Genomic DNA, 25,129 nt, shown 5'->3' with positions numbered 1-25,129 from the left:
GAGGGGCAGAACCAGGAGCCCCCATGATGCAAATGTCCTGAACCATGTCCTAGTAAGGCACTTGGGATAGTGGAAGGTGTCCCTGCCCATGACAGGGGGTAGAACCAGATGGGCCTTAAGGTCCCTTCCAACCAGTCTGGGACTCCAGGGAGTGTGAGGGATGAGCCATTAGGCCCCCTGTGCGACCAGACCCTCCTCCAGCCTGAACATCTGCTATGTCCACACAGAATGGATTTGGGGCAGCCAGCAGGATCCATGCAGAGGTCTGGGAATCAGTCCCAGCTTCAAGGGGCTCCTAGACAGTCAAAGCAGCAGCAGGTTCACATCCCAGCTCTGCCATCCTCTGCTCTGAGACAGCCACTTGAGCCCCAGTGGCACAGCAAGGTCACCCTAATGCCCTAGAGATGTCTTTGCCCATATGACAAAGAAGACAGCATTGTCTCTTCATAGGCAGGGAGGTGACCCTTCAAGCCTTTGAGAAGGCCATAAAGGCTTTGCCCAAGACCTATGAGACACAACCCAAGTCTCTTGCTCTCCAGCTTTGTCTCCCTAATTTGCAGCAGCTGAAGGAACTCCAGGGGTGCTATGCCTATTCCAGTGCTGACGAATTCCCAGCTACAGGTCAGCCATGGCAGACAACCTCAGCAAGGGCAGGCCATAAACTCAGGGGAAAAATGGACCAACTCCTTCCTCCTTTGGGCTTAAGAGAAGAGGAGATGGAAAAAAAACAAAAATTAGGGAAGAAATTAAAGCTGAACTTCAGTGGGCAAGTTGACTAACCTCGCTTTGCTGACACTTCAAAGTGAAAAACACTTCTACTATTCATTAGGACATAGAAAAAGTGCCAGACATGACTGGGGAAATCTGTGAGTACAAGCTCTGCAGTTCTGGGGAATGACAAATACACCAAAAGTCAGAGCATACACTGACTGCTGCATTGAGGCATCCAGGTGTGTATTTTGTTTGCTGAAGTACTTCTAAAATAAGAGAAAATAAAACACTGAAGAAACAAAGCTCATCACTGCTTACTTGTATGCAGCAGGGAAGGTTACATGCTCAGGACTCAGTAAAAAGCAGATATGAGGTCTGAAATTCCTTTTTAACAGTGGTCAACTCAGTGTAACATCAGGGGTTAATGACACCTGAACCCTGCCACTGTCCCTGCACTTGGCTATGGAGAGGACTATGAGGTCAGGACAGTTTAAAATTATTTTGAGTATAACCTTCAGTACTCAAAGACAAAAGGTTTCCCATACATGTTTATTTGCAGTGTTTCCCAAAGTTTTTCTTGACACTGCAGGGAAAAAACCAACCAAGCAAACACTGCATCCCTCAGCTTGTATCCTTTCCCTCCATGTCAACAGCTCTGCTTTGGAGATCTCTGATCTGAGAACAGATCCCCATGGCATGAGACAACCCTAAATCACACAGTGGCACTGCAGCTACACGAGCAGCTCCCAAACTTGTGAGCTCCTGATGCCATGAGGGAAGTTCCCCATGAGTCCATCCCAAAGGAGAGCAAAGCCACATGTGGTACAGTCCTGTTCTTACTCAGAACAGTGTCCCTGGGAGCAAACACAGTGTCCATGAGTCAGTAACAAACTGAGCTCCCAAGGAGAGGGACTGGAAGCTCTGTTCAGCACAGAGCTGTGTCCATAGGGGTGTCCTCTTTCCATGGAGAGAAAAAGAGGAAAGGAGAGAAACGGAAAGATAGAGAGAGAGCAGGATCAAGCAAGCAGAGGAGCTCATAGGCTTTCAGGAGTACATGCTAGCACATTGCAGTGTATGCTCCCTGCACCAAAAGGGTCCAAACCTGCAGTGGGAACCCCCGGCCCCAGCAGGAGTGCTCACCCCACCACCCACCCCACCCTCCGTACCATGCTGGCTCCCATTCCATGCCTCAGCCTCCAGATTGCTCATGGCAGAGTCTTCCACAGAGCTTTTCCTCTCTTCCTGCTTTTCTTCCTAGACATGAGAGCAGACAAAACAGAACCCAGGTCCACACAAAGGTTTTTGGCTGTATGTTGTACCCTCACAGTGGTGCCCAGGGCCACAGTGTACCTCCACAAGGTCCGTGGTTTGACCAATACCTGGCCCAGAAATGGGCTGCCAGAGAATCTGATGATGGGAGCTTGCAGGGACTTCAGTGCTGACAGGTAGTGATCACACCTGGACTGGACCTGCTACAGTCAGGGCTAGCAAGCAGGGCTTCCTTGCCTTGTCAAAGTCTCTCCCCACCCCAGGATACCCAACACACTGACAGACACTCTCCTCCTTCAGCTTTGATGGCTCAGACTCAAGAGAGCAGCTGAGAGTGCTCAGTACCTAGAGCCCAGCCTGGACAGTTTGTTATCAAACAGGCCTCACTGCTCCACATGCCAAACAACCAGCCCAGTGCTAGGAGCCCTCCTCTCCACACATTCAAGTCTTTTTGGTATCTTGGCCAACCTGTTTCCCTTTTGACCTGCAGCTGACATAGCCCTGAGCAGCATGATGAGATCTGTGCACACAGGGCTGGCCCCCAGGACATAGGCTGCACACACCCCCTCCCTGTTTTTGTCCTACCATTTGCTCAGATTCATATTCTTCCTCTGAGGGGCTCTGATAATCCTTCCTCTTTCGTTTCTTCACAGGCTTGAGGATTTCAGTGGCATTGGTGCTGCTGGCAGAGTTTTCCACAATGACAGACCTGCACAGAGGGAGGGAGGGCCAAGCACTGCAGCTAGTGCAGCATGGCACTGCCTGGGGTGTTAGCACGGGAGGGGCTGCTGGACAATCGCTGTCCCCCCATTTCTTACTCACACATGCCCTCACCCCTCCCGATGGATGTACACACACAAGTTGCCAAGAGTTAGAGCCAGGGACAGGCCAGAGTCATCCTCACACACTTGGGTGTCAGAAACCTGAACTCAGGGATGGATCAAAAGGGATCTAGTTTAGTAGCAGGGCTCTAAGCTGTACCAGAGATGCTGGAAAACAAGTCCTGAAAGTAAGGCACTGGTCAGGAGCAGAGCTGGAAATGCCCCTGTGATGTGTGGCCTTCCACCCCTGCTCAGCCTGCCAGGCCCCACTGCAGTAGATACATGTTTACATATATCTAGGCCACAAACTGGGCAGGAGAAAATCAGCTTCCTGCTGCTCCCTGGGAAAGCTTTCCTCCTGGTAGCCGGCCACCAGGAATGAGTGGAACACGCGGGGCCCCCAGCACCTGCCAGAGGCAATGCGCACATATCCGTGGCTGGAGCATGTGTAGCAGGGCAGGGAGGGAGGGCAGAGGGATGGATCCAGCTCTGCAGGACACAGACCCCACTTCCTTTACCTCTCTTTGAACTGCTGGTGGCAGTGCTCGCTGCAGAAGCCCCTGCCTTCCCGGGCCCCGTCCCACACGTGTCTGCGGCCGCAGGTGTCACAGTGGCACAGCCCTTCTGCTGCCGGCAGCGTGGGCTGCTCCACCACGTCTGGCGGAGAGGAGCAGCAGTGAGGCACAAGGGAAGACAGCACACACAGCAGACATTTGTCTTACCCACAGAGACACCAGACAGCATCTGCTGGATGGTGGTACCCACCCCACAAGTGCCATCAAGGTGCCCTTACCCTGAGCCACAATAGGATTGTCTCTGCTGGGGGGTGCCACCTCAGAGTCCCCATCTTTCTCTGTGTGACCCTCCTTTACAGCTTCCATAGGAGGCATCTTATCAGCACTCACCACCTTCAGTGTCCCGTACTCATTAATCCGGAACTGTGTCATTGAACACAAAAGAAGGAAAAAGAGTTAAGGAGGACAGACATGTAACTGGGTGGTTGGTCTGAAAATGAGGGACACAGTTTGGTCATCAGTGTGTCTGACAAGAGGACAACTCTTCTGAGGACAGAGGTGAGCACAGCACTGCGGGTCATGTGAAGGTACCCTGCTTGCAGCCTGTGCTGGCTGGCAGGTGGGTGGCTGGAAGATGAGGTGTCCTGAGGCTGAGCAGCAGCTGAGAAATGGGTGCATGCACTGAGGGCAGCCCTGAGGCACCGCTGCCAGATGAGCACAAGGCCACTGCTCCCAGGGTGAGGGCAGCAGCTTGAGCACAGCCAAGTCCTCAGCACTGTTTGAAAGAGACAATGTCCTGCACAGCACATAGCACCCCGTGCCTCCTTGTGCAGGGCAGAGCTGCTGCAGCCCCCCAGACATCTCTGTGAGCTCTGTGCTAAGCTCCTAGAATGGTAGGGCCATAGGGATAGGGCAGGAAGAGAGCTGGAGCATCTGAGGGATCCTCCAGCTAGGGCGCAGGGGGGCCACGGCACATCCTGGTGCTCCCTGCCAGGCACAGGCTGGGAGATTTACAAGCACAAGCAGCTGTGGGGGGAGGCAGAGGGGTCAAAACCAGTGGCCCAGGGCTACACTTACCCGCAGGTTACTCCCAGGTAAAGTTGCCACCCCATCTTTCCACTCCAGCACACGGACTGTGCTGCAGGTCTGCACCCCACTGATCTGGGGAATGACAGCAGCTGTGATGGGCTCATTCCCTGCTCCCCTGTCTGGCCTCTCAGCCCCTGTGCTTCTCTGGGGCTCCCGGGGAAATCGCTGGATTTCTAAGGTGCTCGTGGGAAGGTTGATGGCAGTGGCGTTTGCTTGAGAACGGAAGAAAGGAGACAAACAACCAGAGGCATACACAGAACACTTCACTGATGCAAACAAGGCTCAAAGGCAGCCCAGGATCCCAGAGGACATGATCTCCCAGCTGAGAGCTCTGCTGTGGGCCAAAGCACAAAGCAAGGAGAGTGACGCAAAAAATCTGCAGCCAGTAATGCCTCATGCTAGAGGGGTGGCACCAACACTATCCACATTCAAGGGTTTCTACTTCAGCCTGATCTCATACTGTTCCTGTGCCCAGGGTGCCCTGATGCGACAGGAGTTTGCTCCTAGACTGCAACTTCCAGTTTAGTTATGTTTCAAAGGAACACACTGTGCAACCTAGGGCCTCTCTGCAGTGAGAACTAAGGCAGCAGGAAAAACTGGGAGATCTGCTTCTAGAGAACATCCCTGAACTCACAGCCATGCTTTGCTCAAACACCTCCTGAAAGACACCCATCAGCTGCACTCAAAACGGTTCCAAATTTTCAAGAAGGGTAAGAAGGATGACCCTGATAATTACAGCCTGTCATTCTCACTACACTGCTCGGTAAAATGATGGAGAAGGTTATTCTGGGAGTTACTGAAAAACACTGGAGAGACAACACAGTCATTGGTCAACAGCCAACATAAGCTCATGAGGGGAAGTCCCAGTTAACCAACTGAACTTCCCTTTATGGAAAAGTCACCCCACTAAGCTGACCAAGTACAGCCAATAGATGTGGGTTTTTACGATTTTAGTAAAGCTTTGATATTGCCTCTCACAGTATCCTTCTGGACAAAGTGTCCAGTGCAGAGCTCATACACTCCATCAGGTGAACAACCAGATGATGGGTCTCCTACAGTTGGGCTCAAAGTCTTACAGGAACTGGAGGCACATCAGGCTAGGGGCCATCACCAGTGGAGTTCCCAGGGTTTAGGGCCAGTGCTCCTAAATTTTTTATGAATTATCTGGATGCAGGAATTTAATACCCATTAAGTAATTTTATCAATGACATTACATCAGGAGGAGCTGTGTACAACCTTGAGGGTAGAGAGGCCTTACACAGAGATCTAGATAGACCAGAGAGCTGGGCTAACCAACCACCATGTGCATGAAACAAGAGTAAGACCTGGATTCTGCACCTGGGATGGGATAATGCTGAAAAAAAATGTATGACTTGGGGAACAAGATTGGAGAGTTAGCCTGGGGAAGGGGGTCAGGGGCTTTGGGCTGAAGGCAAGTGGAACAGGAGCCAGCAGTGCCCTGGCAGCCCCACGGGCCAGCCCTGCCCCACAGGACATCAGGGGGTGACTGTCCTGCTCTGCTCTGCTCTGCACTGGAGCACCCTCACCTCCAGTCCTGGGAACAGTTTGGGCCCCTCAGCACACAAAAGACATCTGAGGGCTGGAGTTGTGTCCAGAACAGGGAATCAGGTTGGTGAAAGGTCCTGAGGGCAGGACTCGGGAAGAGCAGCTGAGGCCACTTGGCCTGTTCAGCTGGGAGGAGAAGGCTGAGTGGTGACCCCATTGCTTCTGCACCTTCCTCCAGCGGGGGACAGATGCTGATCTCTCCCTTCTGGGACCAGCAACGGGATGGAGGAGATGGAACAAAGCTGCCTCAGGGGAAGTTCAGGTGGGACATTAGGAAAAGGTTCCTCACCCAGAGGCTGCTCAGTGCCAGGAACAGGCTCCCCACGGAAGCAGTCACAGCACCAAGTTCAGGGAGTATCTGGACAACACTCAGTCCCTATAGTCTAATTTTAGGTGGTCCTGTCAGGAGTAGGGTTTTGGACTCGGTGATCCTTATGGATCCCCTCCAGCTTGAGCTGTTCTGGGATTCCATGCTCATGCAGCAGCCCAGGAGCCTGCAGCCCTGCAGAGCAGCCACCCAACATGCTGCACTGCCCTGGCTCAGGGCCCATCAAAGGACTTCCATTTAAAGCTCAGGAAGATTCAGTTGACCACAAACAGTCCAAGTGATGTGGGACAGCCACAGAGAACCACCAAGATGGCAACAGTAGCTTGGCTTTGCCTCACAAGGTTTGGGAGGAGCACAGCTCCACAAGGAGCGTGGGCTATCAGGGCTGGGGAGGCAGCAGCTGGAGGGGACTGCTCCACATACCTGGGATGATGAAGGCAGTGGTGGGCAGGTGGGTGCTCTGCACAGTGCTCTCGGTGCTGACCACGTGGACACTGACCTCCCGAGCAGCACTGCCCTTGGTGCTCCTCACCACCTCCGTTTCCCCCCTGCTGTCCATCACCTTGCCTGGGCACACAGCGAGGCCCTGCAGGCAGCAGGCAAGAAATCAAGTTGGCTACCAGTATAAACACAACAAAGGAGTGAGGAAGTGACTGCACAGGATGGTCTGTCCTGGCAGAAACCCTTGCAAGATGTATTAAAAGTCCACTGAACCCACATGAAGCTCACAGCTGGCATCAACATGACCCATTAAAGCCCCTGTTGCGAGGTCCCAGCTCAGCTCCTGCAAATGCCGAAGGTTTTTTCTCACCTGCCACCACCATAAGATGATACGAGCTCAACAGGTCCACCACAAGCTGCTCCTGCCGCCCGCGGGGGCCTACAATTTTCTGAGAGACTGTGACTGAGGGCTGCCAAATCCCACCCTGGAGCAGGCAGAGCTTCTTGCAGGTCTCCTTCCTGTTGGAGTGTCACCCTTGATCTTCTAACTGGCTGCAAGAGAGAATTTCACAAGTGACAGGAGTTACTGTGGGTGTGGGTGGGGGGAACTTGATGTCCCCCGTACCCCACCTGAGTTTCTCGTGGGACTGGTGATGCTCAACCTGTCCAGCCATGAATCTCAAGAAGGAAGCAAAGTGGCAGGGCCCCGAGGGCACGACTGGCACTCCCTGGCTGTGACCAGCCCCCCACCCATGGGCCCAGGAGCTCCACATTGCAGCAGCATCCTCTCCAAAGCACCTGCTGCCAGGATGGAAGCAGGGCTACAAAGAGGACCACACTCATGTCTTGGCCCCTTCTGAACTTGAATTTAAAAGGGAAGACATCCATGTGGAAAACAGGATATTCATTTCAGTGGAGCAGCTAAGAATTGGGCTACAAAGGACAAAGTCTGGAATTTTAAAACCTGAGACAATCAAATAAAGGTGTTACAATCAGACGGCACAGAGTGGGATGGTGTGGTCACACGGAGGGGAAGATGTACTTCTCCCAGTTCTGTCAGGTTTGTGACCAGAAACACCTGATTCTCAACTGGCAAACAGCACAGACCTTTCAGACTCTCCAGGTGCAGAAGAGCACTGCTGAGTGTCAGGACAAATGAAGGAACTGAGAAACTAATCTGGACACCAGATTCCAAGTGAAAGCCAAAATGAATTTAGCAGCCAACCTGTTTCAGTGCTTCCTAATACGCAGTATGAATCTATCTGCTTTTTTTGGCACTTAAATCCAGTCAATCCTTGATTCATCATTGAGTCAAATATTTCAAGGACAGCTCCTCATTTTGTGGGAACTTTTGCCTTTTTTAAAAATTCAAACAGAACTTGGGACTGGAAATGCCTAGAAGGCAGTGCTCAGGCTTGTGATGCTCCACCTCAGTTTCTCACAGTCTCTGATATGAACACAAAAGGAAATATTTGCACAGGACATGCCAAGTCAACATTATGTTTTAATTTTGGGTGCCAGGAGCAGGAAGTTGGACCTGATGGCCCTTATGTGTCCCTTCCAGCTTGAGATATTCTGTGATTGTGGTTCACTCTCCAAATCCTTATGGGGCTAGGCTGAGGCTGTGGACACTGGTTCTCCTGCGAGTGCAGGGTGAACAGAATCAATCTGGATTACAGAGTGTGGTGCTGGTCTTTAAACTGGAAAAGCTAAACAACTGACATTTAGGCCTTAAACTCCAGACAACCCCTCCCCCAGCAGCCTCCTGGGAAAGGCCTCGCTGCAGCCAAGGGCATGTCCCAGCACTGGGGCTGCCCAGCTCAGAGGGGTGGGAGCCCTCCAAGAAGCAGAGGAGCCCATCCAGCCCATGGCCTGACCATACTGCTGGACTCAGTGATTTTACAGGTCCTCTGTAACCCTAACAATACCTCCATTCTACAACAAACTGTGCCTTCTGTTCCCCTCATCTGTCCCTCAGCAGCAGTGTGAGTGCTTTCCCCAGCACCTCTGGCTGGAACAACTGTCTTGCTGGTGGAAACCTTCCCCTAACTCCTTGTCCCAGCTCCTGCCCTTTGAGCATGCATGGAGCACAAATTCTATACCAGGCTCAAAACTATTCTGAGGCCACACATGAGCAGCAAGAACACTGTTTGTGTGAACTTGTAAGCACACTCTTGCCACAGCTGAAACTCAGCGGCTCCCAGGGCTCTCCCACCTCTTTGTCAGGGGCTTCCACAGTGTCAGACAAAAATTTACCACCAACACTACTCACATCAACCACAGCACACCCTGGATTCCTGGGATAATCCCCACAGGTGTGGGCATGACACAATACCTGGGCTGCAGAGCTCCATCTCCACCTAGAGGACTGAGAATCAGGATTGGAGATTGTTTGCAGCTCACAGTTTTTAAAATCCCGGTATAAAACCCCCTGGAAGCCCAAGGTGCTGTGAAGTGTCTCAAGTCAGGAATGCTACAGCAACATGAGGAAAAGGGGCTCAGCCACAGCTACGACCTGCCCTAGCACCATTGTCACAGCAGGAGAAAGGCACTTGGGATAACTCTGCTCCCTGGGAGCAGAAAAAATGTCACAGAGGGGATGCCCACAGCTCACACAACTCTGGTGGCCTCAGCCCCTGGAGCCAGAGCCCAGGCAGGTACCACTGCCCCACAGATCCCTTCAGGGGGTTTCCTGCAAGCCCTGCAGCAACCCATATTATCACAGGATAATTCAGGAACCTCAGAAGGTCAGTAATTCAACCTTCTGCTCCCAGCAGGTTGGGATCGCAGCTCAGGGCTTTACTCAGCCTGGTCTTTACCCAGCCTACCAGGACGAAAATCGGCAAATTAGCACAACAATTAGCAAACCAAACTCACACTTTTCCTTGGAGGTTAGGAAAAGGTTTTAAGCCCAGAGGGTGGTCAGGCACAGGCACTGAACAGGCTCCCCAGGACCTCGAGAGCTTCAGGAGCATTTGGACAATGCTCTCAGGCATGGGGTGGGGTGGGATTGATGGGGTGTCTGTGCAGGGCTAGGAGCTGGACCAGGATCCTTGTGCTCAGGATATTCTATGATTTGTTCTGCTGATTGCTCTGGATACTGAACAAAAGCTATTTCTTTATTCTTTTTTTTAATTTTTATTTTTTAGCTGTTGTTCTTAAAAAGCTTTTGGCCTGCACATGTCCTAGTGACATCTGATGAAGCTCTGCCCACCCAGACAAACCAGAATCAGGCCTCTCAGCAGCCTTCAAATCCCACCCCCAGCCAGCTTTTAAAAGAACAACAGTGGAGCTGCAGCTGTTTTGGCCTTCTCCATTTTTCTTGGTATTGGGTGTAACTCCACATCTTACAGAGGGTGCAGGTGAGCCCCACTCCTCAGCCCATCCATTCCACAAGGACTCCTCACATCCATTCCTCACTTCTGCCTTCTGCTGAGGGACAGCCAAGGATCCCTAGCTGGAAAAGCCAGTAAGGAGGAAAGCCATCCCAAGAAACCCTGGCCACACACATACACGATCCCTCCAGCGAACACCACAATGTGCAGGCTGGAAGGTGGAATTTTTCAAGACAAGTCTCATCTGGGAGCGCTCTGCTCCCTCCTGCTTTTTCCCTGGAATGCTGTGCTCTGTGGAAGGGTAGGGCTGTGCACATGGTCTGCAGCCACACCCCACCAGCCTATCCCAGCCAGTTCTGACAGCAGGATGAGTGTCTCTGAATTGTGTTCTCTGTCAGAGATAAACCTCCTGGCTCAGGAAACAAATCACCACCACAGAGAAGGGGGCACAGAGCACAGCCTGACCACCCTGAGTGCCTGAGACAGCTAGGAACATCAGCCTGTGCACACAGTCACACAGGCCAAGGACACTGGCCACAAAACACACACTTTAAGGCAACCAGGATCACTGTCTCTGCTGCTTACAGAGGTGTAGCTCATCCAACAGGGATCACTGGGTGTTGGCACAGCCACGTTCCAGACCAGTGACCCTGGGGCTTGCAGAGCATCTCTAAGGCTGCTGGACACACGAGCTCTGCCACAGCCTCACACACACCCTCACCCTCTCACCAAACCATGGCAGAGCCAGGGAATGATCTGCTTCTTGGGAAGAGAAAGGGTGTGCTGCGTGCCACACAGGAGCATGGAGAGAAGCAGCTCCAGGCATGGAGCCATGCACAGCCCCAACAGCACTGTATAATGCATGATCTGCTCAGAAAAGGTGATTCTGTTCATCAAAACATTGGCTGAAAGTAGTCTAATTCAAACAATATTAACAGTTATTCACTTTGTGGCTACTTAGAATTTTAAATATTCCTGAAACCTGCACTGGTACATGCTGGGGGCCACCCAGCTGGGAGGAAAGGTCTTGCTGGACACCAGGATGCCCATGGGCCAGCAATGTGCTCTTGCAGCAATGCAGAACAGCATCCTGGGCTGCACTGGGAGCTGTGTCACAGCTGGTGGAGGGAGAGGGTCCTTCCCCTCTGCCCCACACCAGTGAGGCCAGCCCTGGAGTGCTGGGCCCAGAGCTGGGCTGCCCAGTACAGGAGACAGGGACAGACTGCACAGAGTCCAGCACAGGGCCAGGAAGGAGGTGATGGAGGGACTGGAGCATCTCTGCCATGAGGAGAGGCTGAGAGAGCTGGGACTGCCCAGCCTGGAGCAGAGCAGGCTCAGGGCATCTCATCCCTGGGGATAAACACCTGGGGAGAGGCTGCAGAGGGGACAGGGCCAGGGACAGCCCCAGGAGCCACGGGCACAAAGTGACACACAGGAGGGGCCCTCTGAGCTCAGGAGACACTTCTGCACTGGAGGGTGGCCGAACACTGGGGCAGGTGCCCAGGGAGGTGGTGGAGTCTCCATGGCTGGAGAGACTCAAAAGCCACGTGGACACATCCTGGGCAGCTGGCTCTGGGTGGCCCTGGTGGAGCAGGGGCTGTGCAAGGTGGGCTCCAGAGGTGCCTCCAGCCTCACCCAGCCTGAGATTCTGTAATTATTTTTTTTTTTTCAGGAATTTCCTCAGTCATAATCAAAAACTTTCCCATCCTTGCCATCAGCTGAGATATGGGTTTTTAATTACCTCCAGTGGCAAAATTGAGCCTTTAAGAAAGACCACCAGCTGGGATGATGCTTAAACTGCAAGTTACACACTAGAGCACCAGAGAGACGTCTGGGGCTAGGAGCCGTTCCCTTGGATCCTCCCTTGTCTTCTGGCACTGCCCAGGGCAGGTATTTAGGAGACTAATGGTAATGCAGAAAATACTTGCTTTGTATACATGCAAGAGCACTTAGGAACACCCTTGGCACAGGCAAGCAGCCCAGTGGAGACAGACAATCACACACTTCTCCCCTTCCAAATCTGACTGCTGTTGCAAAGCTAGGAGCAAATGCCTCCTCTGGAACAAACAAAGGGCCACAAAGTTCTTCTCCTGGGTTCTAATGCAGCATGGTGAGGTTTGGAGTGGGTCATGGTATTTATCAACATCTCAAAAACAGACGAAATGTCCTTCTGTGCAGTAAGAGGTTGTTCATGTCACACATTTCAAAAGAGCAAATAGATTCTGTGAAAATGGAGATCAGAGGAAGAAGGGCAATAAAGCAGCAAGCAGCAAGCTTTAGGTTCAGACACAGACAACAAAGCAGAGACACTCAGGCTGGGTGTCCCCTGCTGTCCCCAGGAGTTTCACTGTCACCAGCACTTAGGCCTGTGGATCTGCTCAGATGCGCAGGTGGGGAGGATGAGCAGTTGCCAGCAGTCCCATGTGCCACCTCAAAGGGGTCAAGGTGACACCATCCAAGCTGGAGGCCAAGGGCAGCCTGAAGCCCGGGCACTTCTGAGGGGCACAACAAGGACAGCCACACCCACCTCCAACTGCCCCCTGGCAGCACCAGCCCTGAACAGTTTGGATATTTTTCCACACTTATAAGCAGATGGAAACATCTAAACAGGAACGATACCTAACCTCAAAATATTTCTAACTGTCCAGTGTTTTATTTTCTTTTATAACTAGTAAAGAAATCAATCCAGGACCTGTCCTGGACCATGCGGAGCATCTGGGCTGTTTGTGCACTGCTAGGTTGGATCAAAGCCCTCCAGGCTGCAGGGCCCTGTGCAGGGCTGCAGTGGGGTCAGCTCTGGGACAGCACCTGCTCACCCCATATTTGAGAAAAACCTGAAGAAACACGGCCAAGTGTCCCCCGTGAAGGCACTCCTGACCCCGGTGCGTCCCGAGAGGCTCCCCGGGGGCAGCCAGGGCTGAGCAGGGCTGGGCTGGGCTGGGCTGGGCTGGGTTGGGCAGGGCAGGGCCGGAGCCGGACAGGGCAGGACGCGAGCCCGGCCCGGGCCATCATCGCGCCGATGTTGGGGGTCGGCCCAGGCGAAGGCAGAGCCGCTCCCGGTGGCCCGGCCCGGCCCGGCCGCCCCGGGGCAGCCCCGGCCCCACCCCGCGGCTCCAGCGTGGTTGCGGCCCCGCCCGGGCCCGGCGGATTTCGGCGCTTCCCGCCCCGGCGCCAGGCCCGGGCCCGCTCGCCCGGCCGGGGCCTCGCCCAGCGGGCTCGGGACTGCGGCGATGCCAGGCGGGGACGCGGTGAGCCCGGGCCGCTCTCCTTACCTGCAGCCGGGCGGGCGCTGCTCCGAGCCCGGCGGCGCTGGCCGGCCCGGCCCGGCCCGGCCCGGGGTGCGGGAGGGGCGCGGGGCCGGTCCGAGTGTGCGCGGGGAGCGCGGGGAGGGGGCGGCTCAGCCGCGCCGTCGCCGTGGAAACGCGCGGGGCCGTATCCGCAGGGCCGCGCTCAGCCCCGCCGCAGCTTTTCGGGGGGATGCGGGGAAAGGGGGGAGTCGTCATGGCAACGCCGGGAGCCCCCCGGACCGGCCGGGCAGACCCGGGCCGCGGGGCTAGGATCAGACGGGACGGGCAGCACGGAGCCACAGGGTGCTGCCTCGCTAAAGCACGGGGGCTGTGGATGGGCTGGAGCCCCTCTGCTCTGGAGCCAAGCTGGGAGAGCTGGGGGTGCTCACCTGGAGAAGAGAAGGCTCCAGGGAGAGCTCAGAGCCCCTTCCTGTGCCTAAAGGGGCTCCAGGAGAGCTGGGGAGGGACTGGGGACACGGCATGGAGAGACAGGATATAGGGAATGGCTTCCCACTGCCAGAGGGCAGGGACAGATGGGATATTGGGAGGGAATTCTTCCCTGTGAGGGTGAGCAAGCCCTGGCACAGGTTGCTGAGAGCATTTGTGGCTGCCCCTGGATCCCTGGATCGAGGTTGGACAGGGCTTGGAGCAACCTGGAATAGTGGAAGATGTCCTCGCACATGGCAGGGGGTGGAATGAGATGAGCCTTTAAGGTCCCTCCCAATCCAAACAATTCTAAATTGTGTGGTGAACCAAACTCCCCTCTGAGAAGAACCAGACAACACCAATGGGGACCTGTCCTCCACAGCAGCCAAGGGGCCCTGGAGACCATATCAGCTCCCCAGGCTTTATCTGGCTTCAGTACCAGGGCAGAATTCCCTCTCTGGTACTCCGACCATAGGCTCAAAGCGGCACCAGAGGATGTTAGTGTGACATCCCCAAGATCCCTGGGCAGTGAAAGGATCATTCTGGCTGGTCCTGTAGTGGAAATGCATGATGGACACACTGCAGTAACAGGCTCTGCTCAAACCCAGGGCTGCTCACCTGCCCACCCTTCAGTATTCTGTGACCAGACACTTACACAAGCTCTGTCCCACTTACGTGCAGAAAGTGGGAGTGGAAGGAACTAAGGCTGAAAGCACAATGGTCAAACGTACAAAAAACTTCTGAGAAGAGCCCTCTATGTGTTTTGGATGGGCTGGGGGGACGTGACTGCCTGCTCACCCTGACAGCCAGCTCTGACTGATCAGAACCTGGGGCACAGGGCGTTCCTACTCACTTTGGAGACGGTAAGGGCAACCTCACAGTTTTAGTGTATCTGTAAGTTCCTTGTCACCTTCAGTTTTGTACTCCAAAACTTTTACCACATTAAAAATATTAAGTCAGACTCTGATGAAGCCACAGATCCTGCAAATCAGGAGGGAAGTAACAATGTATTTCCTTTGCTACTACTGCCTTCTTCCCCATTTTCAAATAAAACTCCAGTGCCACAGTGTAGAAAAAAAATTCCCATATCAATCATTTTATGCTGCAGAGGGAAGGTCAAGCAGATTTGAATCAGGAGCAGAGTGAAACTCAGTCACTTGAAAAGCAATTCATCAGTTCCCTGCTCCTGGCTGAGCTTGCTGTAAAAAAAAAACAATCAGGAACTCAGAATGATGAATTCCTAGGGAACAGCTACATTAGGTAAAAAGAGGAAACAGCCCTGGCTTCCCAGTGAGCCTTCTGGCTGATGTAACATCAGACCATTTCCCTCTCTGTGCCTCAACTTCGATTTCTGTGATCTCTACTGCAAAGGATCTGAACTTACACCTTGGGGGTTGGGGAGCTATACTGAGGAAGGGGCTCAGGGGCTTTAGGCTGAGGGCAAGTGGAACAGGAGCCAGCAGTGCCCTCGCAGCCCCACGGGCCAGCCCCACCACGGGCCAGCCCTGCCCCACAGGACATCAGGGGGTGACTGTCCTGCTCTGCTCTGGAGCACCCTCACCTCCAGTCCTGGGAACAGTTTGGGCCCCTCAGCACACAAAAGACATCTGAGGGCTGGAGTTGTGTCCAGAACAGGGAATCAGGTTGGTGAAAGGTCCTGAGGGCAGGACTTGCGAAGAACAGCTGAGGCCACTTGGCCTGTTCAGCTGGGAGGAGAAGGCTGAGTGGTGACCCCATTGCTTCTGCACCTTCCTCCAGCGGGGGACAGGCGCTGATCTCTCCCTTCTGGGACCAGCAACGGGATGGAGGAGATGGAACAAAGCTGCCTCAGGGGAAGTTCAGGTGGGACATTAGGAAAAGGTTCCTCACCCAGAGGCTGCTCAGTGCCAGGAACAGGCTCCCCACAGAAGCAGTCACAGCACCAAGTTCAGGGAGTATCTGGACAACACTCAGTCCCTATAGTCTAATTTTAGGTGGTCTTGTCAGGAGTAGGGTTTTGGACTCTGTGATCCTTATGGATCCCCTCCAGCTTGAGCTGTTCTGGGATTCTATGAGCTTTCATTTGCTTAAACTTAGCTCTTTGTAATGCTTTTGCTATTTAATTTATTCTGACATGGATTTTTCAACTCTGCTGTGCCATTAGTCCCCTAAGTCCCAGTGTGTGCAGGGCTATGCTGCTCTGGGACTTGTTTGGCTGAGATTCTGCTATTCACAAGATGGCAGCATGCACACATGGTAGTGCCTGTTACTCCTGTCCTCACCCACAGTCATGTCCAAAAAGCGTGACAGAGACCACATAAAACATGAAGCAAAGGAAGCTGCAGCTCTCCATAGCTTTTATTCCCACTGGGAAGGTCACTCTGTATCAGTTTCATGCTTTCTAGGAGGATGCTGTATGTGGAGAACTATAGAACAATTCTGGTCTGGGCTGCCACACATACACAGCTGACACCTGAATGATGGAAAGTGGTGGATTACACTTCCAGTGTCCCAGAGCAACTGGTTTTAATTGTCAGCAGACTCAGACAAGGTGAGGCTCTTTCAGAAATACTTTTCTTGTGTCTCCTGTTATTGTCAGCACTTACTCCATGCTTGAAGCAGAGCTGAGCAGAACAGGAGCTGCTGTGGCACCTCCCAGGTGAATTGTACAGCATCCCTGTCACTACTGTGATCACAAGAGACTGTGCTGTGTTATTCTCCTCTCACGCTAATGCTGACCAGAACAAAGTGCACAAGAGCTGTGCAGGGGAAAGCATTTTGCACTTGATCCCATTCTGCTGCCAGCAGCTCACCTGGGTGCAGTTGTGCACCATAAGCTGCACCAGGCCCAGGAGCTGTGATCCATGCAACACCTACTGGCTTAACAGCACTAACCTCTTATTCCCATTTAAAGGAGCTGCATATGCTGTAATAAATCTACAGCCCCCCCACTCCAGGCACACGCCAGCACACACTGTCACTTTCAACCCTGGTGTCACCTGTTTTTGGTACTTTGGACCAAAATCACTGCACTCAGTTCTTACCCAATGGAAAAACACTGGATCAAGACTTAAGTGTCTGCTTCTAAAATGAATGGAAAGAGTATTTAAGATATTCTAAATAAGACCACCCTGCAAAAGCCGCTTTCTAAGAACAAGAGGATATTGCCCTTGAGTCAGAGAATCACCCAGAATTATGCTCAAAACTTGAGCTCTAGTACAAGCTGGTGTGATGTACACCCTGAGCCATGCATTAGCTGCAGACATCCGTCCTGTGGTCAGTGCTTTTTCTGTGGTGTGGATCATACCAATTGCTCCTTCTCCCACAAGAACACACCTATATGCTTCCAACCCAGCCTGGTAAAGACAGATGCTGCTAAAAGGGTGGAGGTTTATGAGCCACTTCAGAGCAGTTAGTTTACTGCAAATTTTTACTGGATTATGAAACAGCTGCAACTTCCCCTCTGACACCTACACACACATTTAGCAAACTAATAATGTGTGAGGGAGCTGTGAGAGTTGAGCCCATATTCTCCTATTTCACCCTTTTCACCTAACTGAAAAAAAAAAAAAGCAAGAGAAAGGGCTGATCACTATGTAAAAGTGACCTTATGAAACTAAGGATACATAGATAAAATTCCTGAACTACCACCACTACACTGAGCAATATTTGTGTTAGTTGTGCTTCTCACCTTTTAAAGTAACATGTTTGGTTTAAACAGCCCTGACAAAGTTAGGACACAGCAGAGAGTTGCTGAGGGTGTTGCAGGAACTTTATTGTCAACCACATCCAAATGATGCATCTTTCAAATGATCCCAGGGTTTGCATCATCTCTCAAAGACATTCCCAGCACCTCAGCTATTTGTTGGGATGTCAGCCAAGTTCCTGCTTTCACAGGTTTTGCTCTTTGATGTATGAAATTGCTCTGTGGATGTCATAGTGCCAACCTAAACTAAGACTTTAGTAGGAATTGGAAATAGTTCAAGTTATTCGATGTGTGAAGAAGAAATCCAGGAATTGTTTTAAATGCCACTCCCCACTGCTCATCTAAAAGTGGTTACAATCAGGATTGGGACAGAGTCACCTGGCAGTTGTAAAGAGTCTGAAACCATGGAATTTAAAGGTAGAAGTGCTATAATAAGAAAAATGAGGGTCACTTACTCGGGCCCTCAGCTCTACTCCAAGCAGTGATATTGCAAGGTGAGAGACTTAATTTAGTGTGCATCATACACAGAGTTGTGTCCTTCCTTACAGCAACACTACTATTCCTGACATAGAATCAAATAAAAAGTGAATCAAATAGAAGTTGTGGCTGCTCTATCCCTGGAAGTGTCCAAGGCCAGGCTGGAGGAGGCTTGGAGCAACCTGGTCTGGTGGCAGGTATCCCTGCCCATGGCAGTGGATGGTACCAGATGAGCTTTAAGGTCCTTCCAGTCAAACCAGTCCAGGATTCTATGACTGAAGGACAAAACTTGCATCTACGCCAAAAACCAAAACACACAGAGGTATGTTTTTCAAATAGAGGAAAAGGCCAGATCCAGACTGCAAATACAGTCCCACATTCTAAGTTTCACTTTTAACTGTAGTGTTGATTTCTCTTACAGTTTGCTATAGACACTTAGATTGTCAATCCTGTACCCCACATTTGATGAGAAGCCAGGTTTCTCTTTTATCTTTTTAAAGACAAATTTATATTGATTATACCAAATGCAAAAAAAAAAAATCCCCAAAACCCCACTAAAAACGACAACAAAAGTCAGATAGCCCAATTCTGATGCACATCCCCAAAAGGCTGTTTGCAGAGCCAGGTTAAAAATGAGTTATGACAATGCCAGATAGTTTTTTCATCAAACTATTGCTGCTACTGCAGGCAAAGCACCTGCAGTCAGCATGAAGGTCCTGTAGCCTTCTACTCTTTTATGGATATTTATCCCAATCCCTTTCATCACACCCAGAAGAGATCTCAGGAAAACTCACACTTGTGATGACCAATACACACCAGCCTCAGTGTCCCATTCCCACAAAAAGTGCTGCTGAGAGAGCTGGAACGCTGGGTGTGTTTGGGGTTTGCTTGTTCCTTACAGCATTATCCCAAGCTGTGCACTTCACTGCCTGGCTCAGGATCTGGCACAACCAAAATCCTCCCAGCTTTCCGAAGGAAACCCATCCAGAAGGCTGAGTCATGCCAAGGAATCCCAGCTTAATTTGCATGGTGAAGGGCAGCAGCCAAAGGAGACAGGCAATGTGGCTCCAGTAAAACAGCAAAAAAATCTCAGTATTTAAAGGAGTTGGAGGTAAATTGGTTAAATGCAATCTGGCCCCTCCCTGTAATTAATGAATGAGGACTCAAAATATAACCACTGTCACAGCAATCTCAGCTCAGCCAGCTGAGTGTAGCTGGTTAGGAGCCACCACTCTGCATTGCTGACCAAGGCTGGGGTGCCCATGGCGTTGGAGTGGCCAGTACATTCTCCAGCTGGCACTGGGGTCAGTTCTAGAAAGAAGGTACTGTATCTGCAAAATAGTAATGGTCAACATCTCGTTATCACAGACACAAGCTGGGAATATGCACGTGTTTTTCAACCTGCTGAGCTCCAAGGTCAATCCTTCTTTTGAAGAGTCTGATATGCATTTTACCAGAGTTCCCTCTAAAGTTGTTTTACAAAGAGGCGAAGTTCCCTCTGAAGTCTGACCTACTCCATGATCACAAGTATAACCAAAGCAGCTTAACTCGTATGTCCTCAAGTGTATCTTAGGCTGCAAACCTGACCTTAACTGTTCTTGCCCAGTCTGAATTCTGTAGGAGGCCTCAAGTACTCCCCTCCCATCTCAGACCCTGCAGTAATCAACACAGCAACACCATTTCTCGACTCATGCTGAAATACACCACCGTCAGGAAAAGCCTCCAATTTAACCCAAACTCCTTATCACAAATTACCACCAGGGTCAGGTGCAGATAACACTGCAGCACCCAGGCTTGATAACCTGATCTTATGGCAACATCAGGCATGGAACCACTCCAGTTTAGGCTCTAGGAACATGAGCTCAGAACTGACCACTCTCCCTAGGAACTCCTCTGCCACCAGCATGGATACTCACTTGCAACGGGCAAAGTGCAGCTTTACAGAGATGGTCAGGAAGTGGTGAGACACTGAATTTCAGACTTGTTTATAGCATGAAGAAATTCCAGAAAAGTTGGCATCAAGTGACATTTCACATGTGCTCCATGCTGACCCAGTTCCTCTGGGTGAGTAACTTGGGAACAGAGGTGCAGCTGTCACACCCAGCCACTCCTGCAAAGGACAAGGTGATACACTGGGACACAAAAGAGCTTGTGCTGGTCTCAAGCACACCACCAAGAGCCTGTCAAGAGCTACCTAGTCTCACTAAACCAAGGAAGTTGTCTCCATAAAAGCAGGGTAAGTTTTGCAGGGTAAGTTTTGATTTCCCCAGCACAAGGCAGAGCAAGAATCCCATTTTACTGCAATGAACACAAGAGTTTGAGTCACCAATTTAATTTTATACAAGTCAAACTACACGTTGTATAAAGAGTACAAGGCAGTTCTAATGTTTGCTACTGCATGTTACAAAAAATCAATTTAACTATAAAGGGGAATTTCTGGGAGGAGTCCTATTCCACAATTTAAGTGAACTGGCAACTGTGGTTTAGCAAAGCCTTTGTTAAAACTAGAATTCTAGCTCCAAGAGACTACATTTCCAATAAAGTTTGGACCTACACACATGAGGATTATGTTCTCCTAGTCTGAAGCAAAACGTTAACATAAGTGAGTCAAAGGGGAGGGAAGACAGATTTCTTCACCTGGGCTTCATATCCAATGGGGATTGAGGCTGACAAACCACACAGCATACTAATAACCTGGACCACAGCCAAGAGATACCTTCGTGTCTGACAACAGTGACACTTGAGATCCAAGCAAGAAACGTCAGAAAGTTTTTATTCATTCAAGTCTGGAACAAAGGGATTTTCACCAATACTATAGGACACAGGTTCCAGAGTACCTTTGTTACTTCTAGTACAGTCTCAGTATGTGGGGAATGTTCTTTTGGCAAGTCAAGCTACAATGTAAGTCCTCCAACTTGAGTTTATTGCTGGTCTAAAATCTTCCTAGTACTGTTACTGGTTTATACAGTTTGCCACCTGCTTCCAAAATTAAGATAAACTACGTGACCTGTCCAGCAAGGCAATCCTGCATTTGGAGCAAGCTGAAACCTATGAAGCTAATGACACCCATAGTTGTAATGTCATGAAAATAATATGAAAAAAGGATACTTTCAAAAAGCCCATATTTAAGCCTGTTTATATTCAGTTTATTTTTAATATAAAAACCACTTTGCATTTAAGAGTAGTTAAGGTACTCCTGCAGAAATGCTATAAAATCAAACTTTCAGCTCAATTTCTACAAAAGGGGGAGTATTCCTGCTTTGTACCACCATTCCTCCTGGTATTGTCAAATTTGGGATACAACTTAAACCTTTATATCTTATGACTTAGTTCTTAGGCCATTCCCTCCTGCAAGAGAAAAAACCAACTTCTGAACCAACTAACATAACACTAATGGCCTGACAGGTAGGAAAATGTTCCATAATAGTGTGCAAGGTGAGAGGAGAGTTCTAGTCCTAATCTCTTGAACTGGATCTTGATCGTGAGCGGGACTTTGAGCGAGACCTGGAGCGGGACCTGGACGTGGCTCTTTTGGGCGGTGACTCAGAGCGAGCCTTGGCCAATGGCTGCTGCTGCGGAGAGTGGGAACGAGATCTGCTCCTGGACCTGGACTTAGACTTAGCATCCCCTTTACCATTTTCTTTTGGAGATCGAGACCTGGACCTGGATCTGGACCGGGACTTCTCAGACTTCTCCTTGGATCTGCTGTGCGAGCGTGAACCCCTGTCAGACTTGGGTTTGGATTTGCTCTTTGATCTGGACTTCCTGCTTTTGGATCGGGAACGGGAGCGGTCTTTGCTTCGTGACCTGGATTTGGATCTTTCAAAGAGAGAGATAGTTTATTCTCAATGGCTTGCAGTGTGCTTCCAGAAGCTGTAAACATCTGTCAGGAAGGGAGTTCCTGCACTGGCAGCATTAACTCTGGGGCACTTACCGGGAACGGCTTTTGGAGACACTCCGGGATCTGCTGCGGCTGCTCCGACTTCTCCGACTTCTGCTTCTAGACCGTCTCCTGGATCGTGACCTGCAGACATTTAAAATGTCATTCCCTTTCACTTTGCCTGGTTGTGCCCCCCAGCATCAAGTACAGGATGGAACAAATCTTAAGGATCAACTTGTTCCACCCCGCTCCATGGGCAGGGACACCTTCCACAAGCCCAGGGTGCTTCAAGTTCCATCCAGCCTAGACTTGGACACTTCTAGGGATCCAGGAGCAGCCACAGCTGCCCTGCGAAATCCATCCTCACAGGGAAGAATCTTCCTGAATGCATCTAATACATTGTGCTATCTAGTAGCATAATCTAACAGAAAAGTTGTTTCGGAACTTCTCAAGAGCAAAGGTGGTCCCACCAGGGTGGGTTCAACATACTGTCAGTGAACCACATCTGAGATTTCACATGTAAAAAACTGCTCAAACCTGGCTTTACGGTATGTAAAATTTCCTTCTACACTTAGGTTTCCTGCTAGTCCTAAATCATCAGCTGAAGGTAACTGCTGCAGGTAGAGTGCCCACCCCCATTTTTGCTTCAGTGCCCAGCAAGTTCCCTGAGTTACCTGGACCTGCTGCCAGAGTAGGATCGCCTGTGGCTGGAGCGTGGCTTGTCCTCCACCAGCCTGATCTTCCTGCCGTTTATCTCTGTGCCATCCAGCTTGTCCAGGGCACGCTTCATGTCCGAATATGACCGGAATTCAATCACTCCTTCATTTGTACGTTCTTTGTGGGCATCTGCATAAGTCACCTCCCCAGCCTGCCTCATGAAATCCTGCGGGAAGCACAGGGCACTTACACAATGGGGGTGCTCTGCAAGCAGCACTCAATGCGTACACTTTTTTCTAATTCTACTGCAACATCAACACTGCTATTAAAGGAAGCTACTACTTCCTGATATTCACAACAGACTCCACACAGAACATCAATACCTACTTTTAAATCCTGCCAACTACAGCGACTGGAAAGGTTCTCAACAATCAGCCTGAACTCTGTACGAACGGGCGGTCCGTATTTATCTCGTCCCGATTGTCTCCGGCTGCTATATCCGCCACCACCCCCACCTTGATTGTACAAAGAAACAAAGTTAGGTCGTCTCCTAGCATGAAGAAAGTTCAATGTTCTGAAAAAGTTAGTTTAACAGTCATATTTACTGGAGTAGGACTTTATTTCGCTAAGCCTCCAATAAACTTTGCAATTTTGCCATGATCTATATTAATGGCAAATCAAACAGACTAACATCCTACAAGTCTGTGCTCCTAAAATCTGTTAGAGAGTGACTGCTCCTTATTAGATTCACCTTGCTAAGTTTTATTTTACAGAACATTGTAAAATATAAAACTTAACTGATTACATGCATTTCTACATTTTACAAAAACGTTTACTAGTTACACTAAGTACTTACATCACAGTATGAGGTTTTTGGTGGTGGTTTGGCCACAAAACACGCAAGGTAACAGTCACCTAGTTCAGTTTAACCAGTTTTGTCTAACCCTTGGAATCCTCACCATCACCCTGCGTCTAATGGCAAAAGGCTGCTGTCGTCATGGCTTCCGGTAAGGTCAGCCAAAGGGTCATAGGGCAAGGGTCACACAATGTATGGAAAAGCCATGGCCAGGAAAGGCAGTCATCTTAGCCTCAGTGGACACAGCCTCAGCCCCACTGGTCACTTTTAAATTGAAACATCAAGGACTTGTTAAAAAGTTTGAATTGAACATGCAACAATTTTAAAACAACATACATTTGATTTTTTAAAAAAGACAGAAACCCAACCCCCCCGACACCACGCTTCCAAACACCACCGAAAAATCAACCTTAGTACTTTTAATTACAGTACTAGGCCTTTCAAGCTCTACAGACCTCAGCTCAAGAAGCTACACGAGCTGAGCACAGAAACATTTACATATAACCCCCCCTCCAGCACAACAGATTCCTGCTCCAAAACCTCCCCCCGCCCCTCCCATATATCCAACAGAATCAATCACATGAAAGTTCACAGCTGAGCGATTCTCCCCCAGTTACACAACGATATTTATACACTAACATTACTGATGTAACATCGCTGTCACATCTCAACGCTCCCATGAATAGAGGAGCGGTTATCAACAGAGTAAGCCCTTTCTAGAAGGCCGCGATTTGGCAGCCAGAACTGCTCCAGGATACCCGAGCGCGCCGCTGGTGCCGGAATAACGCTGCAGCCCCAGCGGTGCACTGGGTACCCTCTGCTAATGACCCCCCGCACCCAGTCCCGGGGCTCGCTGCCAGCCGAGCCCTGCCCGCCCCCAGGCCTGCCCGCCGCCGCCCCGAGGGGAGGGACGGGCCCGGACTCACTGCGGCTGCTGTAGCTGTAGCCGTCCCTGTCGCGGCGGGGGCCTCGGGCGTGCTCCACGATAACCCGCTCCCCGCACAGGTCCTTCCCATTCAGCTCGTATACGGCATCGTCGGCGTCGCGGGAGTCCTCGAACTCCACGAAGCCGTAGCTGGGCAGAGCAAAAAGGTGCCGGTGAGGCAGCGGCCCCCGGCCCATGCCGAGGCCCCCCCGCTCTGCTCCCCCCACCCCGGCCGCCATCTTGCGCCGGCGCCACGCGGCAGCGGCCGCGACATGGACGGGGCCGGCCCAGGGCCCTCAGTACGGGTGGACAGACGAGCGGCGCTCACCCGTTTTTGAGATCGACCTCAAGCAGGCGGCCGTAGCCGCTGAAGAAGCGCTGGATGTCCTTCTCCCGGACGTGGTAGCTCAGACGCCCGATGTAGACGCGCGGCATGTCCGCGGCGGGAGGGGGGGGAAGAGGGGAGGGAGAGAAATTGAAAGGAGGAGGAAGAGAAAGGAAGAGAGACAGAAAGAGAAAGACAGAGATAGAGAAAGAAGGAGCGAGAGTGCTGGTGACGTGAGGGGCGGATACGCTGCGGGCCCGATCCGCACGGCCGGGCCTGGCGCACCACAATGGCGCCCGCCGCGCGCCGCCGCTTTTATAAGGGGAGGCGGAGCCCGCGTGATGTCACCACGCCGCCGCGCGCGCTCGGGAGCAGTGGTAGAGCGTTGCGGGCACGCGGAGGCGCGGGCGCGGTCTGGCCCGGCCTGGCGGTCGCGCGGGAGATGAGCGCGGTTCTGCGCATGTGCCACCAGCGCGCAGCGTATGACGCGCTCAGCTCCGCAGAGCGGCGGGATCTCGGAGAGCTCCGGCGTCAGC

The 25,129-nt window shown here is 51.4% G+C and overlaps 2 protein-coding genes across 5 annotated transcripts in view; both read right to left on the bottom strand.

The window, feature by feature from the left end:
* The window catches only part of L3MBTL1 (L3MBTL histone methyl-lysine binding protein 1), a 33,932-nt gene extending 13,759 nt beyond the window's left edge, over window positions 1–20,173 (bottom strand). For 3 of the 4 annotated variants that reach the window (XM_033075006.1, XM_033075008.1, XM_033075009.1), the window contains exons 1-8: window positions 13,348–13,404; window positions 7,111–7,292; window positions 6,723–6,885; window positions 4,394–4,617; window positions 3,595–3,739; window positions 3,320–3,458; window positions 2,566–2,689; window positions 1,878–1,965 (exon numbers count right to left, since the gene is read on the bottom strand). In XM_033075006.1, the coding sequence (XP_032930897.1) occupies window positions 1,878–1,965; window positions 2,566–2,689; window positions 3,320–3,458; window positions 3,595–3,739; window positions 4,394–4,617; window positions 6,723–6,858 (856 nt within the window). In that variant the 5' untranslated portion in view covers window positions 6,859–6,885; window positions 7,111–7,292; window positions 13,348–13,404. Of the gene's footprint in view, window positions 1–1,877; window positions 1,966–2,565; window positions 2,690–3,319; window positions 3,459–3,594; window positions 3,740–4,393; window positions 4,618–6,722; window positions 6,886–7,110; window positions 7,293–13,347; window positions 13,405–19,866 lie in introns of those variants that run through there. The other variant, XM_033075007.2, reaches the window with a different exon arrangement.
* A 93-nt stretch (window positions 20,174–20,266) lies between these two features.
* Window positions 20,267–24,878, bottom strand: SRSF6 (serine and arginine rich splicing factor 6). Its single transcript, XM_033075017.2, has 6 exons — window positions 24,597–24,878; window positions 24,270–24,418; window positions 22,875–23,002; window positions 22,505–22,713; window positions 21,885–21,974; window positions 20,267–21,769 (listed from the first exon to the last, which is right to left on the bottom strand). The coding sequence occupies exons 1-6, from the start codon at window positions 24,701–24,703 to the stop codon at window positions 21,406–21,408; spliced, it is 1,047 nt and encodes a 348-aa protein (XP_032930908.1). The 5' UTR covers window positions 24,704–24,878; the 3' UTR covers window positions 20,267–21,405.
* Window positions 24,879–25,129: the final 251 nt, after the last annotated feature.

The sequence above is a fragment of the Catharus ustulatus genome, chromosome 17, assembly GCF_009819885.2.
Source record: "Catharus ustulatus isolate bCatUst1 chromosome 17, bCatUst1.pri.v2, whole genome shotgun sequence".
Classification (NCBI taxonomy): Eukaryota; Metazoa; Chordata; class Aves; order Passeriformes; family Turdidae; genus Catharus; species Catharus ustulatus.
The sequence above is the reverse complement of the archived record's forward strand: the minus strand, read 5'-3'. Positions and strand labels throughout refer to the sequence as shown.